General features: G+C 58.3%; 8 protein-coding genes across 8 annotated transcripts; 5 read left to right on the plus strand and 3 right to left on the minus strand.

The window, feature by feature from the left end:
* Positions 1-355: 355 nt before the first annotated feature.
* HRG_01932 (ankyrin repeat protein) lies at positions 356-2,155 on the plus strand (the record flags this gene model as incomplete). The annotated part of the gene is made up of 8 exons (XM_044860403.1): positions 356-704; positions 755-772; positions 894-948; positions 999-1,194; positions 1,244-1,406; positions 1,469-1,775; positions 1,840-2,028; positions 2,101-2,155. 8 exons carry the CDS (start codon positions 356-358, stop codon positions 2,153-2,155), a joined length of 1,332 nt encoding a protein of 443 aa, XP_044724036.1.
* A 2,236-nt stretch (positions 2,156-4,391) lies between these two features.
* HRG_01933 (major facilitator superfamily domain-containing protein) lies at positions 4,392-6,209 on the plus strand (the record flags this gene model as incomplete). The annotated part of the gene is made up of 6 exons (XM_044860404.1): positions 4,392-4,685; positions 4,766-4,986; positions 5,048-5,223; positions 5,278-5,662; positions 5,717-5,891; positions 5,955-6,209. The coding sequence occupies 6 exons, from the start codon at positions 4,392-4,394 to the stop codon at positions 6,207-6,209; spliced, it is 1,506 nt and encodes a 501-aa protein (XP_044724037.1).
* A 949-nt stretch (positions 6,210-7,158) lies between these two features.
* Positions 7,159-7,805, plus strand: HRG_01934 (ribosomal protein s12/S23 domain-containing protein; the record flags this gene model as incomplete). The annotated part of the gene is made up of 2 exons (XM_044860405.1): positions 7,159-7,677; positions 7,731-7,805. The coding sequence occupies 2 exons, from the start codon at positions 7,159-7,161 to the stop codon at positions 7,803-7,805; spliced, it is 594 nt and encodes a 197-aa protein (XP_044724038.1).
* A 419-nt stretch (positions 7,806-8,224) lies between these two features.
* HRG_01935 (glycolipid 2-alpha-mannosyltransferase domain-containing protein) lies at positions 8,225-9,729 on the minus strand (the record flags this gene model as incomplete). The annotated part of the gene is made up of 4 exons (XM_044860406.1): positions 8,225-8,289; positions 8,375-8,663; positions 8,718-9,623; positions 9,679-9,729. The coding sequence occupies 4 exons, from the start codon at positions 9,727-9,729 to the stop codon at positions 8,225-8,227; spliced, it is 1,311 nt and encodes a 436-aa protein (XP_044724039.1).
* A 3,246-nt stretch (positions 9,730-12,975) lies between these two features.
* On the plus strand, positions 12,976-15,513 carry HRG_01936 (topoisomerase II-associated protein PAT1 domain-containing protein; the record flags this gene model as incomplete). Its single annotated transcript, XM_044860407.1, has 2 exons — positions 12,976-15,167; positions 15,225-15,513. 2 exons carry the CDS (start codon positions 12,976-12,978, stop codon positions 15,511-15,513), a joined length of 2,481 nt encoding a protein of 826 aa, XP_044724040.1.
* Positions 15,514-15,988: 475 nt separating this feature from the next.
* HRG_01937 (Sin-like protein) lies at positions 15,989-17,364 on the minus strand (the record flags this gene model as incomplete). The annotated part of the gene is made up of 3 exons (XM_044860408.1): positions 15,989-16,650; positions 16,746-16,830; positions 16,891-17,364. The coding sequence occupies 3 exons, from the start codon at positions 17,362-17,364 to the stop codon at positions 15,989-15,991; spliced, it is 1,221 nt and encodes a 406-aa protein (XP_044724041.1).
* Positions 17,365-17,877: 513 nt separating this feature from the next.
* HRG_01938 (sas10/Utp3/C1D family domain-containing protein) lies at positions 17,878-19,029 on the minus strand (the record flags this gene model as incomplete). The annotated part of the gene is made up of 1 exon (XM_044860409.1): positions 17,878-19,029. One exon carries the CDS (start codon positions 19,027-19,029, stop codon positions 17,878-17,880), a length of 1,152 nt encoding a protein of 383 aa, XP_044724042.1.
* A 539-nt stretch (positions 19,030-19,568) lies between these two features.
* HRG_01939 (endomembrane protein 70 domain-containing protein) lies at positions 19,569-21,572 on the plus strand (the record flags this gene model as incomplete). Its single annotated transcript, XM_044860410.1, has 3 exons — positions 19,569-20,447; positions 20,496-21,441; positions 21,505-21,572. 3 exons carry the CDS (start codon positions 19,569-19,571, stop codon positions 21,570-21,572), a joined length of 1,893 nt encoding a protein of 630 aa, XP_044724043.1.
* Between the last annotated feature and the right edge of the window lie 182 nt (positions 21,573-21,754).

Consider the following 21,754-nt stretch of genomic DNA (forward strand, 5'->3'; position numbering starts at 1 on the left):
ATCTGCAAATATCGGCCTTCATCCTGGCCACTTGCCGGTGACGTGTCAATGAGCGAGGATTTGGCGTCGTATAATATCACATGGTGCATGCGGCAACAAGTGTCTGTCTACGACTGGCTGGGGTTTGCCTTGTGCGTCTTGGACCTATCCGGTGACGAGACAAGAGCTCCTCTCTAATCGGCCCTGAGGGGAAAGCTGCAGATAGGGCCTCTTACCGAGGGACGGGACTCACGGGAGGAGCTCTATAAGTCCGAATCACCAGCACTCCTTGGCCTCTCGCCCGTGCTTGGCTAGCTGGCGACAGCAACTCCCTCCTGATAATTATCCTCTCGGCTCTGGCTCCGCACCGCCGACAATGCCGTCAATGACCGACACGCCCACGCCGCCGTCACAGTTCCTGGCGCACCTCTTTCGTAACCCACGAGAGCCTACGCGCGAGCTGGTTAAGCCGTATGTCTCGTACGAGACCGGGCTTAGGAAAGCCTTTGCGCGCGGGGATGCCGGGATCGACGGCCTGGCCGGCCTCGTGCCCGTCTACAACGGCGCCGAGAAGTCGTTCAGGATCCGCACCGTCGACCGCCAGCCCGCTACGTTGAGCAAGTACATCATGCCGCTGCCCGATGACAAACGGGAGGCCAACGATGTGCCGGCCATCGCCGCGTCTCGGGACGAGTTCATGAAGAATTTCGATGCCTTTACACACTGTCCGTGCCCCAATCCTCTCTTTCTTTGGTCGTGTTGCTGATGACCGCAGCCATGTTGAAGGGCATAGGTACGCCGGCCCATACACCAAACTGCGAGATGCCTCGTGTCCGCTGACACGCACACGGATTGGTCCAACATCGTCATCGCCGGGTCGGCCGCGCTTCTACCCCTTTTGTCACGTAGGAAAGACATAAAGATCGAGAACGACCCGACGGTGGAAAACCCTCACGAGACATACTACCAGTACGGGCTCCCTCCGCGCTGGCTGGGTCGCTAACCTTAGCCTTCTCCAGGACCACCGCGCCGGCCAGCGACATCGACGTCTTCTTCTACGGGCTCGGGGACGACAACAGCGCCATTGCGCGCATCGTCCAGCTGGAGGCCGAGCTGCGAGTGAACCAGCGCATCGCACCAGGCTCGGGGCTGACTCTGCGGTCCGAGAACGCCGTGACGTTTATCTCGCCGAGGTGGCCGTACCGACACGTCCAGGTTCGTGTTTTACCACGCATTCGTATACGACCGGGACTGACGGCATCAGGTCATCCTTCGGCTGTACAGGTCCGTCAGCGAGATCCTGACGGGGTTCGATGTCGACTGCGCGTGCGTCGCCTTTGACGGAACGAACGTCTACTCGAATCCGCGGGGCGTCACGGCCATCGCCACGCGCACCAACACCATCGACCTGACCCGCCGAAGCCCGTGTAAGTCCCCGCCATATCAGTCTCCGGGATTCCCAGCTCACCTCTAAGCCCTGTTGTCGCAGCATACGAGAACCGGCTGTACAAGTACCGCAACCACAACTTCGACGTGTTCTGGGATGGGCTGGAGCGCGAGCGCATTGATGAGCAGTTCTTCCGCGACTTCGCCGCGGACTATCGGAAACTCTCGAGGCTCACCGGCCTCGCCCGCCTGATCTTCTCCGAGGCCGTTCTGGGCAGGGGCGCCCAGGAGTGGTACCGCTGGAGGCGGCTGATGCGGCGGCTCGACAGCGGTGGCGAGCCCGCGCTCGCGGCCCCGAGCGGCTACGCCACCCTCGATATCCCGTATGGGCGGCTATTCACTGCCAAGAGGTGCGTTGTTTTACTGGCGAGATTGCAGCCGTGCTGGCCAAGTGCTGACGGGGGACGCCGACAGCGTGTGCAAGTACGTCTCCAAACGCGCCAAGGAGCCGTACCTGTTTGGCTCCATCGAGAAGGTGACCTCGTGGGGCGCGAAGCCGAGCAAGAAGATGAAGGGGAAGCTGGCCGGGAAGGTGACTTTTATCAGGGACAACCCGGGCAGGCAGATGATTGGCAGCTTTTATCCGCTGACGGATGATGACTGGTATGCCTACTTTTGGCGTCGACCGTGTCGCTTCACTCTTCCGCCTAGATCGCTGACTTGAACCCGGAGCAGGACGAACATGGCATATGAGCCGCCATCTGATGTGAGTGAGAACGAGGACGAGTGAAGGAATATTATATTAGCTGGATTGGAGTCCGGTCAAGATTGTACCTCTCAAGCAGAGGCTTGAGAGCACAGTGGAAGTGAATTAAGTAATATATATCTTAGTCTATCTATTAGGATAAGAGAGGGGCTTATATAGGTATAGTAACTATATATAGCTAGCTAAAAGAGGGCATTAAGATATTCCTATACCTAAGTTAGGTCCATATTATATCCTTAGGCTAAGGGAGTTATATTACTTAGGTAGAGCTCTTCTATATAACTATTAGGTCCTAAAACTAGCATTGGACGCTTCCTCCCTAAGAGCCCTTATAGATCTATTCTCGTTATAGCTCGGGGTCGGCAGGTGGGCGTCTTCGCTACTAAGCATCGGACTCGGGCTGTGGAAGAAATCTGCAAGATGGACAAGCACGAATCTGATCGGTTGGTTCGCGCAACGCTCGATGCAGCTTTGCTCATCCTCCGTGAGACACACCCGGCCATATTGGTATAAGCAAAGGAAGGAACTAGACGCATAAAGAGCAGTCGATTACCACTGGGAGTCCCTATCCGGCATATGCCTCGATTCCACGAGTGGCAAGCTTGTCCCGGCAACTGTTACGAGACAACGCCACACATCGCCGCTTACTGCTATACACTGGGTAGGACTAACCTTACTGGCCGCCCTAGCCTCGCTTGAGATTGCCGATATGGCGTCACCAGCACCCGGTAGCATCTTCTGGCGAAGTTGCATGCACCACGTCCGCCGGTGGCCAAGTTGATTAGGTCTTGTGGGAAGAGCTGAGATGCGCTGCGTCATGGCCTGTCTCCTCTCGGCTTTGGCTTATACATCCACGACAATCTCTGGTGCAGTGTGGCACGGAGCGCTTTCACACCAACTTAATATGGCTTTATGTGTAAACCTACGGAGATATTTCGCTATTCAGTGCACGCTCGCACGGCCATCGGGAGCTCGCTGGTGGTCGATATGAGAGCACCAAAGACTGAAACTTGCTGCACCCTAGTTTGTGGCGTTATATCCAGCGAGCGGAGATAAAGTGACCATTCTTATATATGACAGACGAACCAATGAACAAAGTATTGACTGTGGATAGGTGTAGAGCCCAGTGCCGTGATCAGTGGCGATGGTCAATGTTCCCAGGGCATGAATCCAGGCGCGCTGCGCCGTGGACAACTGGGAGGAACTGACGTCTTGCGAAGCATTTTGGATTAACATCAACAAACTTGACTCCTCCCAGCCTTGGCTGTGCTTCCAGAGGGCCTTTACTGGTCATTGGCCTCATCCTGCACTCGGAGAGTCTCGGCATCGGCGCTGTCAGTCATGACAGCCACCGCTAATACAGACGCCGCGTGCTCCTGGCCTGAGACATTACACCAGCGACTACGGCAATATCGGAGCACCGCAGCATTCCAGTTGGCGAATGATTACATGATTTACTCGCGCCCTAAACAGCAACGATTGCCGTGCTGGTTTCTTGGCAGATAACACGGCGGCCGTTTCTGCCCATGGGGGTGAATACCGGGACCCGGCCTGTCATCGGCCAGGCACATTGCAGCCTCTTATCCTGAGGCTCGAGGCAAACGATACATATCGGAGCTCTCCCTATTCTCAGTGGCGTTGAGGAATAGGTGACGCACAGCGACGAAGATTATTGGCCGAATGACGTGGTTCCTTACTCCAGCATCCACCACACGATGGCTGTAATTCTTCAGGATTATCTACACGAGTGACCACACTGACGCCTCTTGTATAAGTGCCGCCCGCAGACAGAGTCAGGGTGTTTGGGGTCGGAAATGGCTGGCCGTCAAGCAAGCCCTCGGCAAGGAATGAGACTCTCCAGCCGGCACTGGAGCAACTGATCGAGCTATACGAAGTACCCCCTTTTCTTCTCGTCGCCGGCAACCACGACTCGGCAACCGTCTGCCGCCCACAACTTGGAGCCCGTCATGTCTCACACCTCTGCCTTCTCCCAGCTGCAAGAATGTTGCGGGAGAGCGTTTCCATCATCGACGGGTGCTATTGATCCCTGCCATCTCCAATGCGTCTCAACGGATAGCCCTTAACAGGGCGCGAGCTGCCGCGTTCTATCGCACATGGATATAAATGGCCTCTGGCCTTGGCGTAAGCTCCTCATGATTGTCTATGCTCCGCCTCACCCAGATTCATATCAAATGCTGCCAGGACCCCAAAACGACTTTGAAGCTGACTTAGGTAGTTAGCGTGCCCTTTGCCGGACAAGATGAGGTGGGCGGAAACCAAGGAAAAGCTCCGCCAGCATGGTCGCGACGACGAGTCTCAGCCATCGGCCGGCGACCATGACCTCGAGGTCAGCGTCTCGATGGACGAGGACACCGATGCGCGGCCGCCGACCAAAAAAGAAACAAAGAGGCTGCTGCGGAAAATCGACCGCAACCTCATTCCGCTCATCTGCGTCTTGTACCTGATTTCGGTCCTCGACCGCGCCAACTTGGGCCATGCCAGGAGGATGGGGCTCGGCGACGACTTGCATTTGGTGGGCAAGCACGACTTTAACGTGAGTAGCCATTGTCACTTGAATCCTTGCTTCAATGGGTGGTCTGAGGCCAGCGTTTGGTTAATGTCGACGAAGTTTAGATTGCAAAATCAATCTTCTTTCCATTTTTCCTCATTGTCCAGATCCCGTCCAACCTCCTCCTGCAGCGAGTTCGTCCGTCTCTCTGGATTCCGTCGCTCATGATCGGCTGGTCGGCCGTAACCATTTTCCTCGGCCTCGTCAAGAACCTTGCCGGCCTGCTGGCCCTACGGTGCTTACTGGGCATTGTCGAAGGCGGCGTCTTTCCGGGCTTCGTCCTTTAGTAAGATTCCTCTGTTGTGTTCCCGAGGGTCACCTTCAGACTCAACTAACGGCCGTCACAGTCTGACGAAATGGTATCAACGCGACGAGTACGGATACAGAATATCCCTCTTTTACTCGCCTGCCATCCTGAGCGGCTCGCTCAACGGCTTCCTCGGCAAAGCCATCACTGGCATAGGCGACATGTACAGCTGGCCCTGGGTATTTTTCATCGAGGGGATTGTATCACTCGTCGTCTGTAAGGGTTCCTCTTTTCATTTGTCTTTTTGAATCAAACTCTGACGGACCACAGCCGGGTTTGCCTTTCTGCTGATGCACGACTGGCCGTGCACCGCCAAGTTCCTCAAGCCGGCGGAGAAACAAGTCGTCCTGCGCCGGCTGCACGATGACGCCAGCCATCTCTCGGACCGCATCGATGCCAAGTTTGTGAAGCAGGCGCTCCTGGACTGGAAGATTTGGGTACACATGGCCATGACGGTGGGCGTCACGGTTCCCCTTTACTCCATGGACGAGTTTTTGCCCGTCATCATCGAGGACCTCGGGTATCACGGCAACCGCGAGCTCTTGATGGCCCTGCCGCAGCAGCTTGCTGCCGCTCTGGCAACCATTGGCGTGGGCATCGCGGCCGACCGGTGCCGGCAACGGGGCGTTTTTACCATAGGACTCTGCGTGACGGCGTACGTGCCCCTGGTGTTGATTCTTTGCTCCGATGGTTGCTGAGAAGACAACAGAATGACTGGATTCGTCATGCTCGGCGTCTCGGAGAACCACGTCGTCAAGTACCTGGCGTGCTTTCTCGTCGCCATGGGTATCCATCCCATCGTCCCGCAAGACGTCGGGTGGAACGCCAACAACATTGGCGGCTCGACCAAGCGCGCCGTCGGCATTGCCATGCACTTTGGCTTTGTAAGTCTCGTCCAGTTCAGACAACGGGGCGTACCTTTGCATCTGATACTGGCCCCCTGGCAGGGCAATCTGGGCGGCGCCGTCGCCGCCTTTGTCATTCGCGAAGACAATGCGCGCCGGTTCATCTCGGGTCACGGCATCCTGTTTCTCACGACGGCTGTCAGCTGCATGCTGGCCACCTTTATGACGTGGTACCTGCGGAGGGAGAATGCGCGGCGAGACCGCGTGTACAAGCGCCGGGAGCTATACACTACCGAAGAGATGCTGGCCGAGTCGGACCTGGGCGACGAAGCCACCTTTTTTAGGTACTACTTTTGAGATGAGCATTCTGGCGATGAATTGGACTAATTCGTGTCTGTCGCGTTCAAATGTATACCATTTGTTAAGGAAGAATAGGCATAAGATGCCAGAGTCGTGCCTAGTAGACCTAATAATTATGCATAAGAGAGCCTGCCTAACTAATATAACTCCCCTAACCTAAGGACATAGCTAGCCAAAAGATGACATTGAGATGTTCCTATACCTGAGTCAGGCCTGCATGATGTCCTTGGGCTAGGGGAGTCATGTTGGTCAGGCAGGCTTCCTTGTGCATGATTATTGGGTCCACTGGGCATGACTGTGGCCTCTTATGCCCCCTCTCCTCAACACCTCTCAACCACCCAAGATCCCGGGCTACATTCAGAATGGCCAATCCACACATCGACGGCCTCATCACCTGTTGCTACAGTTCCAGTAGGTCAGTTGCACTACAACGGGCGGTCGTTTGGCGTAGTCGTTGTAGCTAGGCGGAACGACGAAGAGCTGTTGTTGCGCTTTCAGGCAGCGTTCGAAACCGCGTCGAAGCCCCGTCCATTGCCTCATCTCCCAATTTAAGGATTGCTGTCAATAACTAGCCCGGTTCATATAGTAGATGGCGCTTCTATTTCATACGTAATAGCAATTAGGAAAAAGTTATAGTGAGTTAGGAGCTTAAGAGTGCGTTAGGGCTCTCTAGAGTAAATAAGCGCGAAATGAAAATAACGTTAATTAGAAAGACGTTTGAATTTCTTCTTGGCCATGCTATAATTAGGGTTGGCGTATAATAGCTGCTAGAACCAACAGCGAGGGACGGGGTGGCAGTGCGGCTAAAAGAACACAGGGGTTAGCGTAGTCAACATCTGCTCGAGACACGTGACCGCACCCCTTCTCAAGATTTCGGAAGCCGCAGCATCACTCCAAGAGCGAGGCCCGAACCCATCGCGGAAAGCCCCCCGTCCTCCCATCCACCATGGCCGGCACGATACTGCGGCACCTCCTCTGGCCCGCCCCTCTCGCGAGGCGGCCGCTCCTCACCGCCGCCTCCCGCCACGCCAGCACAGCGCCAGCCTCCTCGCCCTTCGCCTCCTCGACCTCCTCGACCCATGGCCGTCTCGCTCTCGCGCCCTCCCTCCAGCAATCCGCCGCCTTCTCGACAACAGCCCCCCGCGCGGCGACCATCAATCAGGTCCTCCGCGGCGCGCGCAAGGGCAAGCGCGCGCGCCACGCCGTCTCGCCCGCCCTCGCAAACATACACTGCCCGGCCCTCAAGGGCGTCTGCCTGCGCGTCGGCGTCGTCCGCCCCAAGAAGCCAAACTCGGGCGAGCGCAAGACGGCCCGTGTCAAGCTCTCCACCGGCGCCGTCGTCTCCGCCTACATCCCCGGCGAGGGCCACAATATCCAGCAGCACAGCGTCGTCCTCGTCCGCGGCGGCAGGGCCCAGGACTGTCCCGGGGTGCGCTACCATCTCGTTCGCGGCGCCTTGGACTTGGTGTGTTTTACCTCTCCAATCACCTGGAGCCAAAACTAATTGCCGCTCTGCAGGGAGGGGTGGCCAACCGAACGTCGAGTCGAAGCAAGTACGGCACCAAGAAGCCCAAGAAGGCCACCGTCGGCTGAGCTTGGCCTCGTCCTCGAGCACCCAGCCGACTTGGCGTCCGGAAATGGCTTGATTACACTCAGTCTACACACGGCCCGGGCCCCAGACAATCAACGAGAAAAATATCCCGAGACAGGGCCAACGGAAACAGAAACTCAATGGCTCGCGGCTTTTATAGCTTTATTTTATGTACATGAGCCCAAAACAACTCGTCTCTAGCCTTTGAGAGGCAAACTCAGATAGACGCCGTTCCTCCCGCAATGCCAAATTTCATATGCCGTGATACCTTCATGCCTGCCAGGGCTCGTCCGACTCAACAGCAAAGACCTTGAAAACTCCTTTCCCAACGTGACTGCACGCAGAGGCGAGAGCGCCGATGAAAGCATGTCATCACATCGGCCCTCATGCCATGGCCCTCGATGAGAGCACGAGCCACCCATCATTGCTGGTTTTCGTAACTCTCGGGCTTCTCCATGTCATTAATGTCAAAGTACTTGGAAGTGCCTGTGTAAGCGGTTAGCCAGTGTTAATGCAACCAGTTTCGGAAACACAAGGGGATAGAAATTCGGCAGGGGGGGGGGATAAGTACAGGAATATCCCTTCCAGTCAAAATTGTCATTGGGGTTACAATGGCAGCGGAGGGCCAGCCGCGTCTTCTCGCCAGTCGGACAGTGGGTAAAGGGAATATGCCAGTAGGCAATGTCGTTGAAGAAGTGAATCTCGCTCCTGTTAAGCAGGATGCCGGCAGCAATGGAGTGCACTGGAGCGTCGCCCCAGCGCTCGTAGAAAAAGCCCCCGTCACGGTCAAGCGAGTCAAAAAAGTCGAGGTAGGCTTGGCTCCGCAACCAGTTGAGGTCGCCAATCTCAAAGTTGGACCACTGTGCCCCAGGGTTAGTCATTTCCAGGCATGCGTGGGTGAGCCCAAGACTTACAAAGTGACAGTTGTTGTACGTGTCGCCGCCGTCGTCGCTGAGGAAGCCCATCGAGTTGTCGGCCGCAATGTGCTCCGGGTGGTTCGTCATAAACTTCTTGGTGCTGTCCCAGAGCGTCTTGATGGTCTCGACGTACTCGTAGAGGCTGAGGACGAAGCTGTACTTTTTCCCGCCCTCGGCCATGAGGCGGAAGGGGTCGTAGTGAAGGTCGCAAAAGAGCTCGATCGAGGGCTCGACGCGCCAGTAATAGTCGTAGTTCATCATCAATGGCTGGCGGAAAAAGAAGCCGGATTCGAAGCGGCACATGTGCCGGTAGCTGACCGAGTCGCCGTAGATGATCCTGCGCTCAGCCATGTCCTCGCGCACCTTCTTGGCCTTGTCCTGGTCGATCCACTCGGGAAACGACCAGTGCTCGGCGGGGATCTGTCCGTAGTGCGCCTTGCCCGAGACGAGCGAATTCGTCACCTTTTTGAACGTGGCGTCAAAGGGCTTGTCGTTGAGGAAGACCCAGTCGTAGTTGTACCGGCGGTTGAAGCGATCCTCGACCTGGCGAATCGAGCGAGCAATGTCCCAGACGTCGCTGTTGCGGGCGAGGGTGACAAAAGTGGCGTTCACGCGGGGGCCGGGCGCCGTGCCGACCAGATCGTTGTCCCAGAGGGGATCATCGGGGCTCACGGCCAACGGGAACTCCTTGGCATTGACGACCGGAGGCTTGTTGGTGGTGAAGATTTCGCCATCCTCGGTGTCCCCGGGCGGTGGCCGCGACGGCGTGTGGGCGCTCGACTCGCGGTTCGTCGGTGGCTGCTGGGCGCCTGTGCGAGCAGTGTCGACCCGATGGGTGGTGCCGCCGCGGGTGGTGACGGCCTGGTACTTTGAGTGGGAGACGTAGTAGAAGATGGTGAGGGTCTGCTGTCGACGTTAGTGGCACGGCTCAAGCGAGGAGCATCATCTGTGGACGCACAAAGATGGCGATGGCGATGTAGCGCACGTATCGCGCGTTACCGCCAACCATCATGAGGGACAACAGTTGTCGATGACGGCGTCGAGAGGGCAGACGAGAAGGGCGGCTGGATTTGGCTGCGAGGCTGTCGGGGACCAAGAGTGGGAGCTCGTGTCAGGGGCAAGATACGAGTCGAGCGTCGCATGCGTGGCAGACGGCTAAAGCAGACGGAGGTTCGATGGAGGAGATGTCGGCGCATGGAAGGTGAAGTGATGGCGAGTCTAGACAATCATGGCTCTCAGCGGTCAGAGGAGACGGCGGAGGAGGCGGGAACCAGTCGCCGGGGCGCTAGTGAGGAAAGGGCTGGAGGAGGATGAAGAGGGAGAGATGCGGATATTCGGTAACGGGAGGGACGAGAGAGAAGGGGAGATCAGCGGTGTTGTGTCTGGGGTTTGAGATAGAAGGTACCTGGACGTTGGAGCAGCCCGTCCGTGTGGCACCTTGGTACGTTGAGCGGGTATCTGGAGCTTGTGCCAATTCCCGGCGGGTCACCTCCAGGGAATCTTTCCAGATGCTTCAGGTGCCTGGTTGGGGCAGCTCTAGCGGACTGCAGGGCAAGGTAAACTGGATGGCTTCGACAGAGTACTTTAGGTAAGGCATATACTCTAGGTACCTTGTTCAGTATTACTACCTAAGGTAGTTAGCAGCTCCCCGCCCGTTTCATGCGTACGCGGTCGCAAAAAGAAGTGATGAGAAAAGTCGGCGTTCGTCAGCCACTAACTTAGTGCAGCCCTTGCGCCCCGCCTGTAGCACCTCTTGATACCTTGTTTGGGAAGGCAAACTGGGGAAACGTGATGGAGCCGGCCCCCTGGTTGGACTCGGTGCCGCGGATGGGTTTCATGGACAAAACATCTGCCCCAATGGGTAGTTGATAGATAGTGGACAGTGGAGTTTTCTGCAGTGGACAGGTCTGCGCTTATTACGTGCCGGTCCCGCGGATGTGTTGCCCTGTATCCTATCGCCTGGGCGACGACGGCAGAGAAGCGTGCCAAGATACTGTACTGTACATGCCCCGGCTTCTGTTTAGGCCAGTGGCGGTTGCAGGAATGTTGTGCCTCAGCAGTCAGGCCAGGCTTGCATCGGCACAGCGCAGTATCCCCTCGTACCCGGTACCTCGAGCCAAGACACAATCTTCGTATCTCTGGCTTCGCTTAGCCGCCCCCTTTTTAACCGCTCACTTCTCACCTGTACGCTTTGCCTCGTGTGTGCACGACAACAGTGCCGTTCGACCTTGCCCTTCGTATCCGGATCCTCGGCCACGGCCCTTGAGCAGATGCTGTGCATGCCACCGGCCAACGGGGATAAATACCTCGAGGCAACCGTGGCAGCCGGACATGACGATGGATTTCTCTGCAGCTGTGTCCAAAGAAAAGCCTTGCCCCACTGGCCGCCCATTTTGCGGATCTCGGCGGCTGAACCCGGCAGGAGCTTATTGAAACGACAGACGGCGAGAGACGGCGGCTTAATTAATTAATTATCACGGCAACTTGTTTGGACGCACCACACTTGGGAGTTGCAGCAGGATGCTATCACGGCCCCAACAAAACCCCTGTGGACCCCTGTGGAGAGCCAAATGCGCAGCCGTCTTGACTTGAGTTGCCTTGCGGCGTGGCGCTTCTCCAGCCGATGGCCAGTCAGATGTGTAACAAGCAGCAGGTAGACAAGGGACGCGCGGCTGGCGTCGACCACCTAGTTTAGTCCGTCGTGGATCTCGTGGCATGGTGACGAATCGTGCCCTAATTAGCGCTCCTCGTCCGCGCCCCTGTGGTTATTCCCGCGTGCCAAGGCATGCGAGGCTCCATCCAGCCGTCCAACGTCGCATTTCCTCTGCACTGCTTGCCTATCCATTCGCCCTCTTTGTGCTGCATTTCAAGCCTCTAGTGCAACCGACGATAGGGGCTGAGGTGATGGAGTCCGGTGTGTCTTGAAAGCCTAGACGGGTGCGACAATCGCCAGAGGCTCGGCTACCCGCCTCGCAATTCGGGGCAAAGACAGCGAGAGACAAATGGCCACCATGGAGATGCATTGATAGAATCCGTCCGCCAATTAGTCCCTAGCCCGCGCACGGCTTGCAACGTGGACCGGGACGCCGCCATTGACACGAATCCTTTGTCCAAGTACGGCCCAGTTTTGGTCGAGTCTCAAGAAACCAGTCCGGGCGCAGGCCCCGTGAGCGCCGTTGCTGCTTCCGCCGCCTGTCTAGATCTGCAACAAAACACCGCAAAACACCGTCGAGCCATCACCACCGCGGGTGTAAATCTCACCGGCCGCACCCCGCTGCATGCATTGCCCAAGCCTCGAGGCCAAATGCGAGCGCTGCGACTCCCGAGCCGCGTGTAGCAGCGCAGGTCGTCGATGGGCCAGCTCTTTCTCCGATTCCTCGCGCGCTCGGTCAAGATTCCTTCCACGCCGGCGTCGTTGAGCAACAGTCGAGCTCAAGGCCCAGAGTCAGGCATCCACGCCAGATGCATCTTGGGCTCGGCGAGTGCCTTGGCAATCCTGGCTGCTCTGTCGGATCGACGAGGACATTTTATTGCCCAGTCAAGCGTGCGCGTAGGCTTCGTACGGGTGGTATGGCCAATTGATTACGTATGTATTACTCTGTACTCCGTAGGCCGTTGAAGGAGGGACAATCACGTGACTCGAGGTGGGGACGCGAGGGATCATTCTCAGGAGCACAATCGTCAAGTCCTCCGTCTCCAGCATAGTCAGATCAGCAGCTCGCCGTTCCTCCCCGGCCGCCTGCCCCTTCTACCCCGGCCCTGCTTTGCTTCCTTTCCTGTCTCTTGACTCTGGCGGTTCTTGGATTTGCCCGTTGCCGTCACGCTCTTCGCCCGACGTCGGCTTCGTCTTTTGCCAACTCCGCCCTCGTCTGCAAAGACACCATGTCAGATTTGTGTGCTCTTGCCTCTCCCGCGAATTGCTCATTCTTTTAGTGGTAAGTCGCCATTCTCTACCTCGGAGCTCTCCTGCGCTTGACACCAGTCGGGATGCTGTGAGTTTGTGTTTGCGCGGATCATCATGTCTCCTCACTGGTCGTCTTGCGAAGCGCGGGACCAAGCTTGCAATTCGCGACTCTGAAAGCGCACAACCGTGCTCTTTCTTGTCGCACCGCCCCTACGCATCCTGCCTGGACCAATGCTCTGCGTGATCTACCTCACACACGCCTCCAGTCGGCGCACACTAACCCCGAGATATAGTGCCACGAAAAAAAAAACTTATTGTTCTCCTCAGCCTTCACAAAAACGACTTGGCACAATGTCCTTCTTCGGCTTCGATGCCACTGGCCGCCACAACACGGCGGCTCCTGGCTTCTCTCAGGCCCAAGATCCCTTTGCCGGCCTCTCTAGTCGCGATGATGCCGGCGACGATGCCCTCGACTTTGAAGACACCTATGATGGTCTCGGCGACCAGCTCGACGACACCGAAGATGCCTTCAACGACGACACGTTTGGCGGCGATGCCTCTGGCACGGGCAAGGTCGGCAAGGACTTCGACTTCTTCGGCCAGACTGCCAAGGTAGCCGATGCTATCGAGGAGGAGCATCTTCGCTTCAACCGACAGCAGCCGGCCCCAAGATCCAGCATTGCCCGAACTCAACCCCTAGAATTGCCCGCAGAACTGGCCGCTCAATATCAATACTCGGGTTCGCAACCTACAAGACCGAATCGCACTGGATACGAGAAATACCGAGAAGCCGAGCCGATGCCTGATTTGCACGTCGACCAAAGCATCTGGGGCATTGGCTCCTCCAAAGCTGCAGTTCCTGCCACGACACAACAAGCTGCTCAGCCGCAGCCCCCGAGTAGTAGAAAGATCATGAGCCTTGAAGAAGTGGAAGCGGCCATGCGAGCCCAGTCCAAGCAGCCAACCCATGCGCCCACCCAGGAGCCTGCTCCGTACTCTACGGGACAGCCAGGCTACCCGAGCCAGCAGCAGCCGCCGCCGCCGCCGCAGTACCCTCAACAACACCACGGACAGGCGTATCCGGGACATGGACCCGCCGTCACCATCTTGCAGCGACCTCAGAGCCTACACGCAAAGCACCCCGTGTCCACGGACAAGTTCTCCGCACCCCCGGCACACCAGCATCAGCAGCAACAGCATCGCCAGCAGGCTCATCCTAGCCAGCCCATGCAAATTTTGCAGAACCCAAATCGCTTGCCTGGAGATGCCGACAGGCTGGGACTGCATGGTCATCGGCCAAGCCGATCTCATGGATCGGTGCCCAAGATGACGCAGATGCATGCTCATCCGCACATGATGCAAATGTCAGAGGACGAAAAGGGTGCGTTTTTGGAGCAGGAAACGAAACGCGCCAAGCGCAACCACAAGATCTGGCTGTTGTCCAAGGATAATGGCTTGATGACGCCTCAGGACAAGAACTTCATCACCCGCATCCAGCTTCAGCAACTCGTCTCGGCCACTGGAAATCCAGTAGACAAGGGTGGTGATATGTCCCTCTCGGAGGACTTTTACTATAAAGTCTACAGCCACATTCGTGCTGGCCAACGCCAAAATCCCAGCCAACCCCTCAGCAACTTTGCCCAGACGTACCTGTTCCAGACGGGCACTCGCCACGGCGGTGCGCGGAGACACGGCAGACCGGCCGAGAACCATATACAGCGCATGGAGCAGCAGGTGCAGAGAGCCGTAGAGGCAGCCAAGAACAAGCCCAAGAATCCACAGCTCGTCATCGCCGGCAGCCTAGGGAAGATATCCTTCAGCAACGCCAAGACCCCGAAGCCGTTGCTCAACATCAAGCGCGCGGAGAGTGAAGCGCAGCGCCCAAGCACCGGCAAGAAGGCCCCGGAAAATGGGCTTGATCGCAAGAGGATTTTGCGAAATGTCGAAAAGGTCTACGACACTTTAATGAAGATTGAGGACCACGCCCGCTTCATCCCTCCGCCCCTCAGCGGGCAACATGACCCGGAGTTGGAGGAGAAGCACAAGGAATGGGCCGTTGGTCTCGACGCCCTCAACGCGAAGCTCTGGGACGAACTCAAGGTGCACGAGCCGATTGGCCTGACGGTGCCGCACCCCTTCATTGCGTTTCTGTCTTGCGCCAAAGGCAAGAAGGCCATACCACGCATCTTCCCTCACCTCAGCTTTGAACAGCGCACCACGATTTTGACCATGATCATCTATCACCTTGACCAGTTGGATGTTATCCAAGGTGCCGTCGACGACAATGGCGAGACGAACCTCAACTCCAGGATGCGCGAGAACATTGAGCTGTTCATCTCCACCGTCATGCCGTCCCTGATGCAGTACTTCAACGACACGGGGCTCGATATTGTAGACGGGGTCCTGAATCTGATTGCCACGAAGCTAAACGTGGACCTCATTGCGCGCACGAGGATCGGTGTCTCCATGCTCACGCTGATTCTCAGCCGGGCTGTGCTGCTGAAGCAGACTGGCGGAGGAAACACCGAGCAGTGGGACAAGTGGTCCGTCGCTCCTCTTCCCTTGCTCACCGCCTGGCCCCTTTTGCTAACTGCTCGCAGGGACCAAACCTTTGAGATTCTATTCAGTAAGCTCGAGCCGTCGCTGTCGACCATTTTCCCCGGCAGCGTCAACGCGGGCGTTGACGTGCACGTCTGGCAGCTGCTCGCCGCCATGGGTGTCAGCGCGACGCACGACCAGCAGACACGGCTTGTCCTTGCCGTCAAGGATAGGGTCCTCGATACTGTTGCGCTGTCCAAGACTCTACCGCCAGCCATGGCGACGGAGCGGCTTGGAAGCGTCAACCTGTTTATGCGCGCCATTGGCTTGGATGTGGAGCTGCTCCAGTGACGACAGCCTTGGTCAAGGGGCCCGGTCGAAGAGCTGAAAACATGTGATGCTTACCGCGGGTTTCTGGGCTAATGGCTGCGAAATGGCATTGGGGACCCTACAGGTTGGAATTGTCATGTGCGAGGGCAGGCCGGTTCGTACGAAATTTCCTACCAGTTTTTGGGCGGAGAGGAGCAGTCGCATGTACAATCAGTGGGTGCTCAAGGCGAGAACGTTGCGCGGCCTGGTTTGATAATAGCACATCATGTCGCGGGCATTGATGGGAGCTGCTTTATATAGTCCTCAAAATAGCGTGGACTACTTGGCTGTCGATCAGGCGAAAAGGGAGCGCAGTTGCGAACTATCAAGAGGATACTTTGTTGCCCATGATACGGTCTATCTGGACCATGTGCAATGATTCAGTGTTCCTCGCCACGCCAGGCGCCGTCCCATGCAAGTCATGACCATGTAAAAAGCAGAGCAGACTGGCGCACGATCAATCGATGTTGACCGTGGACGCGTCGGCTTTGGACGATGCCGGCTTGGCCCGGCCGCCTCTCCGGGTTGCCGCAGATGCGGCACCCTTCGGGTGAGCCCTCGGCCTTTTCGCCTCGTCGGCAGGCGGGTCGGGCAGCTTTTCCTTATTCGGCTCGGGCTTGACCTCGACGGGGGCCGGCTCGGGCTCGGGCTTGGTGATGCCGCTGACGGCCTCGAGCAAGCGCCTGTCTCCCCACTTGGTGCCGAACCGGGGGACGGCGTCGTTAAGTTGCCGCTCAGGCCGAGCGTCGGCGGCGGGCGTGGCGTCGTCGTTTGCGCTCTCGGTGGCGGGGGCGGTCTTGAGGAAAAGGCTGTCGTTGTAGACGTCCCAGGCGGCCTCGACGTTCTCGTCGGTGTAGGGCAGCTTGCGCCACGGCTCGGACTGGACGAAGCGCAGGCGGTCGGCCATGGTCTCGGTGGTGACGGCGTCGCCGTCGGCCGTGGTCTTGATGGTCATGTGGATGGCGCGGGCGGCGGTTGCGGAGCCGGAGCCGGCGGCTTCCTTAGCCGAGGACGAGGCGGCCGAGGCGGCGGTGCGCTCCTGCTGCGTGGTCGCGTCGATGTGGTGGAGCTGGGGGCGGAGGAGGACGAGGGAAGAGACGGGGGTGAGGTGGATGTCATCTGTGCGTGCGTGTTAGTTCGATAGAGAGAAAAGAGGAGAGAGAAGAGAGGGGGGAGGGGAGAGGGGAGAGGGGAGAGGAGAGGGCGGTACGCACTGCCTTGGAAGACGCCGACCATGTACTGGACCTCGTCGGCGTTCGGATACTGGCCCCCCAGCGTCTGCGTCCGCAGGACCTTGTCCTGATTAACGGCATCTTTCCAGTCGAGAAAGCCGCCTCCCAACCCGCCGCCGCCGCCAGCCTCATCATCAGCATCACCACCGCCCTTCTTCCCACGCCCGCCGCCCCTCTGCTGCACGGCGCCAAAGCCAAAGCCGCCGGCAAGGCCATGACTGCCGCCATTCTTGGCGGCCATGGACGACTTGAGGGCACGGCCCCAGCGCAGGCCCTTTTCGCGGTCGTAGGCGGCGCCGGCGTCCGTGTTGAGCGGCACGTCGACCTCGACCATGCCCGAGTCGGACTTGAGACGCAGCTCCGTGGGCTGCGGGCGCGGCTGCGTGGGCTCGTCGTCGGTGCGGTTGGGGTGTTGCAGGACGAGGAGGCGGCGGCCGCAGGGGAGGGCCGGGTTGAGGAAGATGTTGTACGAGGCGGTGATGGGGTCTGCGTCTGCGTCTTCGTCGGTCTCGGCGTCGGCGTCGACGTCCATGTCCACGTCCATGTCCGTCTTTGGCGAAGGCGGCTGCTCGTCAGCCTCGGGCTTGGCGGTCGTGGCCATGGCGAGGGCGGCGGCGCGCTGGCCGGGGGGCGGTGACGTGGCGCTGGCGCGGAATGTGCCGGGGAATGGAGTAGTCCGCCTCTTGTGTGTTGTCGAGGTGGGCGCGTAATATGAAACTCGGCTGGACAATGGATTTGGTGGTTTCGTCTTGGGTCGTCGCAGTCCGTCGCCAAAAGCCTGGCGGCGGGGCTTGCTGCCAAATCTTTTGGCGGGGTAGTCTTATCTTATCTCCTCTCCCTGCTTCAGCGACTCTCTCGTCTCTCGACTCTCAATGCGGACAGCGCTTGATCTGCAAGTCTCTACTCTGCAAGCCTGTGCAATTTTCGAACAATCGGTGACGTGTGGCACTGGGTAAAAGCCATGGAGAAGAGGGTCTCCGCATAGGCACCTGATGCATCATGACCGCGTTGCACCGCGCCAGGTTCTTGGTGATAGACTGTGATATGCACATTTGCTTTTTCCGTATGAATTCTCCCCGTCTTTGCCATCACACATCCCCAGCCACTTCCGCAGCTACCTCTTCTTTCCCCTGTCTCGTCGACCGGCTTCCAGCATCTTGACTTTCTTCTGGAACCTGTCCCCAATCTCGGCTCCATGGCCGCTGCTCCGGGGCCCATCGGTGGTGTCGAAGCCGCGTTTCCTGCTCTTCTCCAGCAAAGCGCGCACACCGCCGCCAGCGGGCCCCTTGCGCTTGGTCAGCCGGTCGATGCGATCGACGCCCTCGCCCAGGTCCCTCCACTCCTCGCCGCCAAACTGCATGTGTCCGCTGCGCCCGGCCTCCTTGTTCTTTTTGGCCCGCTCCTTCTTGCTCAGCTTGGGCAGGCGGACAAGGTTCATTTCTTCGTAGTCGCGGCGCTCAGCCTCGTCCTTGCGCTCCTGGACCGTCTTCGTCTTGCGCCCGCCCTGGACAATCGTCGTGCCGATGCTGGGCTCGGCGACGGGCGCCGTGGCGAACTCAGACTGCACAAACTCCTCCATGGTGTGAGACTTGTGGGGTCTGCGGTCGGCCTTTTCGCGCGGCCGCGTCGTCTCCATGGCATGGCGATCTCTCTTGGGAGGGCGGTAGATGCCAGACGGCCCATCTTCGTGGTCGGCGCGCTTGGCCGTGACGTCGTCCATCAGAGTGCCGAGTCTGGGTGCGGCAGCTGTCTGTCCCGGACGGTGCTGCACGGGTCTTCCCTGGCCAGACAAGTCCTCATCCTCGTCCTCGTCTCCTTGGTCCGAAGAGGCGTCCTCGTCGTCGCTGCCAGAGTCCTTGCTGCCATTCGCTTTCCGCCTCTGCCGTATGTTTTGTGTTTGGCGCTGCGCATCTTCTGCGGTCCTGAGGAACCGCTCGATGGAAAACCTGAGCTTCTCCTCTAACGGCCGGGCCCCCCTTTCGAGATAGAGTCGCAGCTCCACGAGCTTTGCGCGGACAGATTCGTCAAGCCCATCGCCGCCTTGATCCGCATCGTCGGAGGTCGACCTGGAGTTTCGCAGCTTGAGGAGGATGAGGAAGACGAGGTTTTGTAGGTACGAGAGCAGCAGCTCGTTCTTGACGTCGAGGAGTGAAATGCCGTCTTTGGGGCTCTCGATGGCTGCAATCTTGGGCGCGGCCTCTTCGGTGAGAGACAGCGACTGTGTCAGGGAGGCCAGCAAAGCCGGCAGCGTTGTCGGGGCCGCCATTGCTTGGGCTTGAGAGATGAAGTTGTCGCCGGTCTCAACTGTCAGACACGGGTTGCAAGAAACAACTTTTTTTAGCGGGGCCCCTTTTCGCATGTCCCTAATGGTGCGCTGAAGATTGGGGCCCAGGAGGCGCCTTGGTACCGTCGGAGGGGCCGGCGGGTTAATGATCCGCCTGTCTTAGCCCCTTCGCCTTCTCTACAACACTTTCCCTGACTAAGCCACTTCTGGCGATGCTGGCCAGTCAGAGCGCGACTCAGCAAAAGGATGAGATCCTCCTCTCCCCATCCAATTCATGCCGGCTCACGCGGTTTTGCTGCCACTCTGTCGATAAGCCCAACCGCCTTGCCTTGTCAACCGCCCTCGTCCGCCATCGGCCATCGCCCTTTAGCCCGTTGATGCGCAGCCAGAGCCAGTTCTCGATACCGCATCGAGTGGCATCTGCTCACCTCTGCAGGAGCCTGTTCGGCGCCTCGCCTGACGGCCTCGTCCGCCCGGCCAAGACCACCCGCGACACGTGGCATGAACTGAGCGTCTGAAAAATGAACCTCAGAGTCGCTGCGCCGTCGGCGCTCCTCGCCGCCCTCCTGGCGACTCCGCAACTCGTGTCCGCCTTCTACCTGCCAGGCGTCGCGCCGACGTCCTACAAGCAAGGCGATCGCGTCCCCCTGTATGTCAACAGCGTCAGGCCCGTGGCCGCGCCCCAAGACAATCGACTGCACTCGGTCGTGTCGTACGACTATTACCACCCGGCCTTTCACTTTTGCCAGCCCAAAGGCGGCCCGGAATATGTGCCCGAGAGCTTGGGGAGCATCCTGTCCGGCGACCGGCTCATGACGTCGCCCTTCGAGCTCAACATGGCCAAGAACGAGACGTGCAAGCCTCTCTGTAAAGTCAACTACGTCGAGCAGATGAAGTACTTTGTCTACGAGAGGATCGAGGAGGCCTACAGCCTCAACTGGCTCGTCGACGGATTGCCTGCCGGCCAACAGATCCAGGATGATCTGACCGGCACAACCTTCTACAGCCCCGGCTTCCAGCTCGGAGGCTTCACCCTGACGGACGACGAGGAAGAGGAAATCTCCTTCAACAACCACTACGAGATATGGATCGAGTACCACGAGGTCAACGGCAAGGAAAACGAGCTCCGCGTCGTCGGTGCCGTCGTCCAGCCCAGCTCCAAAAAGTACACGGGCAAGGCCGATTGCGCCGAAGGCCACCCGCCGCTGATCGTTGCGGCCAACGAGGCGGACCAAGAAGTCCAGTTCAGCTACAGCGTTTACTGGAGGAAGTCGGAGACTGCCTGGGCCACCAGGTGGGACAAGTACCTTCACGTCTTCGACCCCAAGATCCACTGGTTCTGGCTCATCGACACGGCTGTCATTGTTGTCATTCTCGTCCTCACCGTCATGTCGGTCCTGGTCAGGACCCTCAAAAAGGACATTGCACGATACAATCGGCTGGACCAGATCAACCTGGATGACCTCGGCGGCACGTCAGCCGTCGAGGACGGTGTGCAGGAAGACTCGGGCTGGAAGCTGGTCCACGGCGACGTGTTCCGCATCCCGTCCCACCCCTTGCTGCTCTCCGTGCTGCTGGGCAATGGTGCGCAGCTCTTTGTCATGACGGGTTGCACCATCATCTTTGCGCTCCTCGGCTTCCTGTCGCCCTCGAACCGCGGGTCCCTGGGCACAATCATGATCATCCTCTACACGCTGCTGGGCTTCGTCGGCGGCTATGCCTCGGCCAGGACGTACAAGGCTATGCAGGGCGAGCAGTGGAAACTGAACATTGCCCTGACGCCCCTGCTGGTGCCCGGCATCGTCTTTGGTGCCTTTTTCCTTCTCGACCTTTTCCTGTGGGCCAAGCAGTCGTCTGGCGCGGTGCCCTTCACCACGATGCTGGTTATCGTCGCCATCTGGTTCATCATTTCGATTCCCCTCTCGTTTGTGGGCTCGTGGCTGGGCTTCCGCGGCCCCCAGATTGAGGCGCCGGTGCGCACCAACCAGATTCCGCGCCAGATCCCGCCCTGCACCACCTACCTCAAGCCGATCCCCAGCATGCTCATTGTCGGTCTACTGCCGTTTGGCGCCATCTTTGTAGAGCTCTACTTCATCATGAGCTCCATCTGGTTCAGCCGCATCTATTACATGTTTGGCTTCCTCTTCCTCTGCTACGGCTTGATGATTGTTGTCTGCGCGGCCGTCACCATCCTCATGACTTACTTTTTGCTGTGCGCCGAAAACTACAACTGGCAGTGGAGATCGTTCCTCGCGGCCGGCATGAGCGGTGGCTACATCTTCTTCAACTGCCTCCTGTATCTCTTGACCAAGGTGAGGCTCGGAGGCCTTGCAGGAATAGTGCTCTACGTTGGCTACAGCGGGCTCATCTCCTTTCTCTTCTTCATACTCGCCGGTACGTCTCTTCTCTGGCCAAGTGATGACTCGGCAACATTATCTGACAAGAGGGTTTTCGCAGGCTCTATTGGCTACTTTGCTAGCTGGTGGTTCGTGAGAAAGATTTACTCCTCCATCAAGGTTGACTAGATGCGGATATCCCAGTTGGGGCGTGAGCCGGAGGTGAAATTTTTTTATCGGGAGCGAGGACGAGCCAACCCAAGCGATGCTGTCATGGATGGGCGGGCTGTAAGAATACCTGTAGGGCAAGTATCTCCAATTTCCAGCATCGGCATATCAGACCAGCGTGAGGACAATGGCGGGAACTAGCT

Source organism: Hirsutella rhossiliensis, assembly GCF_020360975.1.
Source record: "Hirsutella rhossiliensis strain HR02 chromosome Unknown scaffold00002, whole genome shotgun sequence".
Classification (NCBI taxonomy): Eukaryota; Fungi; Ascomycota; class Sordariomycetes; order Hypocreales; family Ophiocordycipitaceae; genus Hirsutella; species Hirsutella rhossiliensis.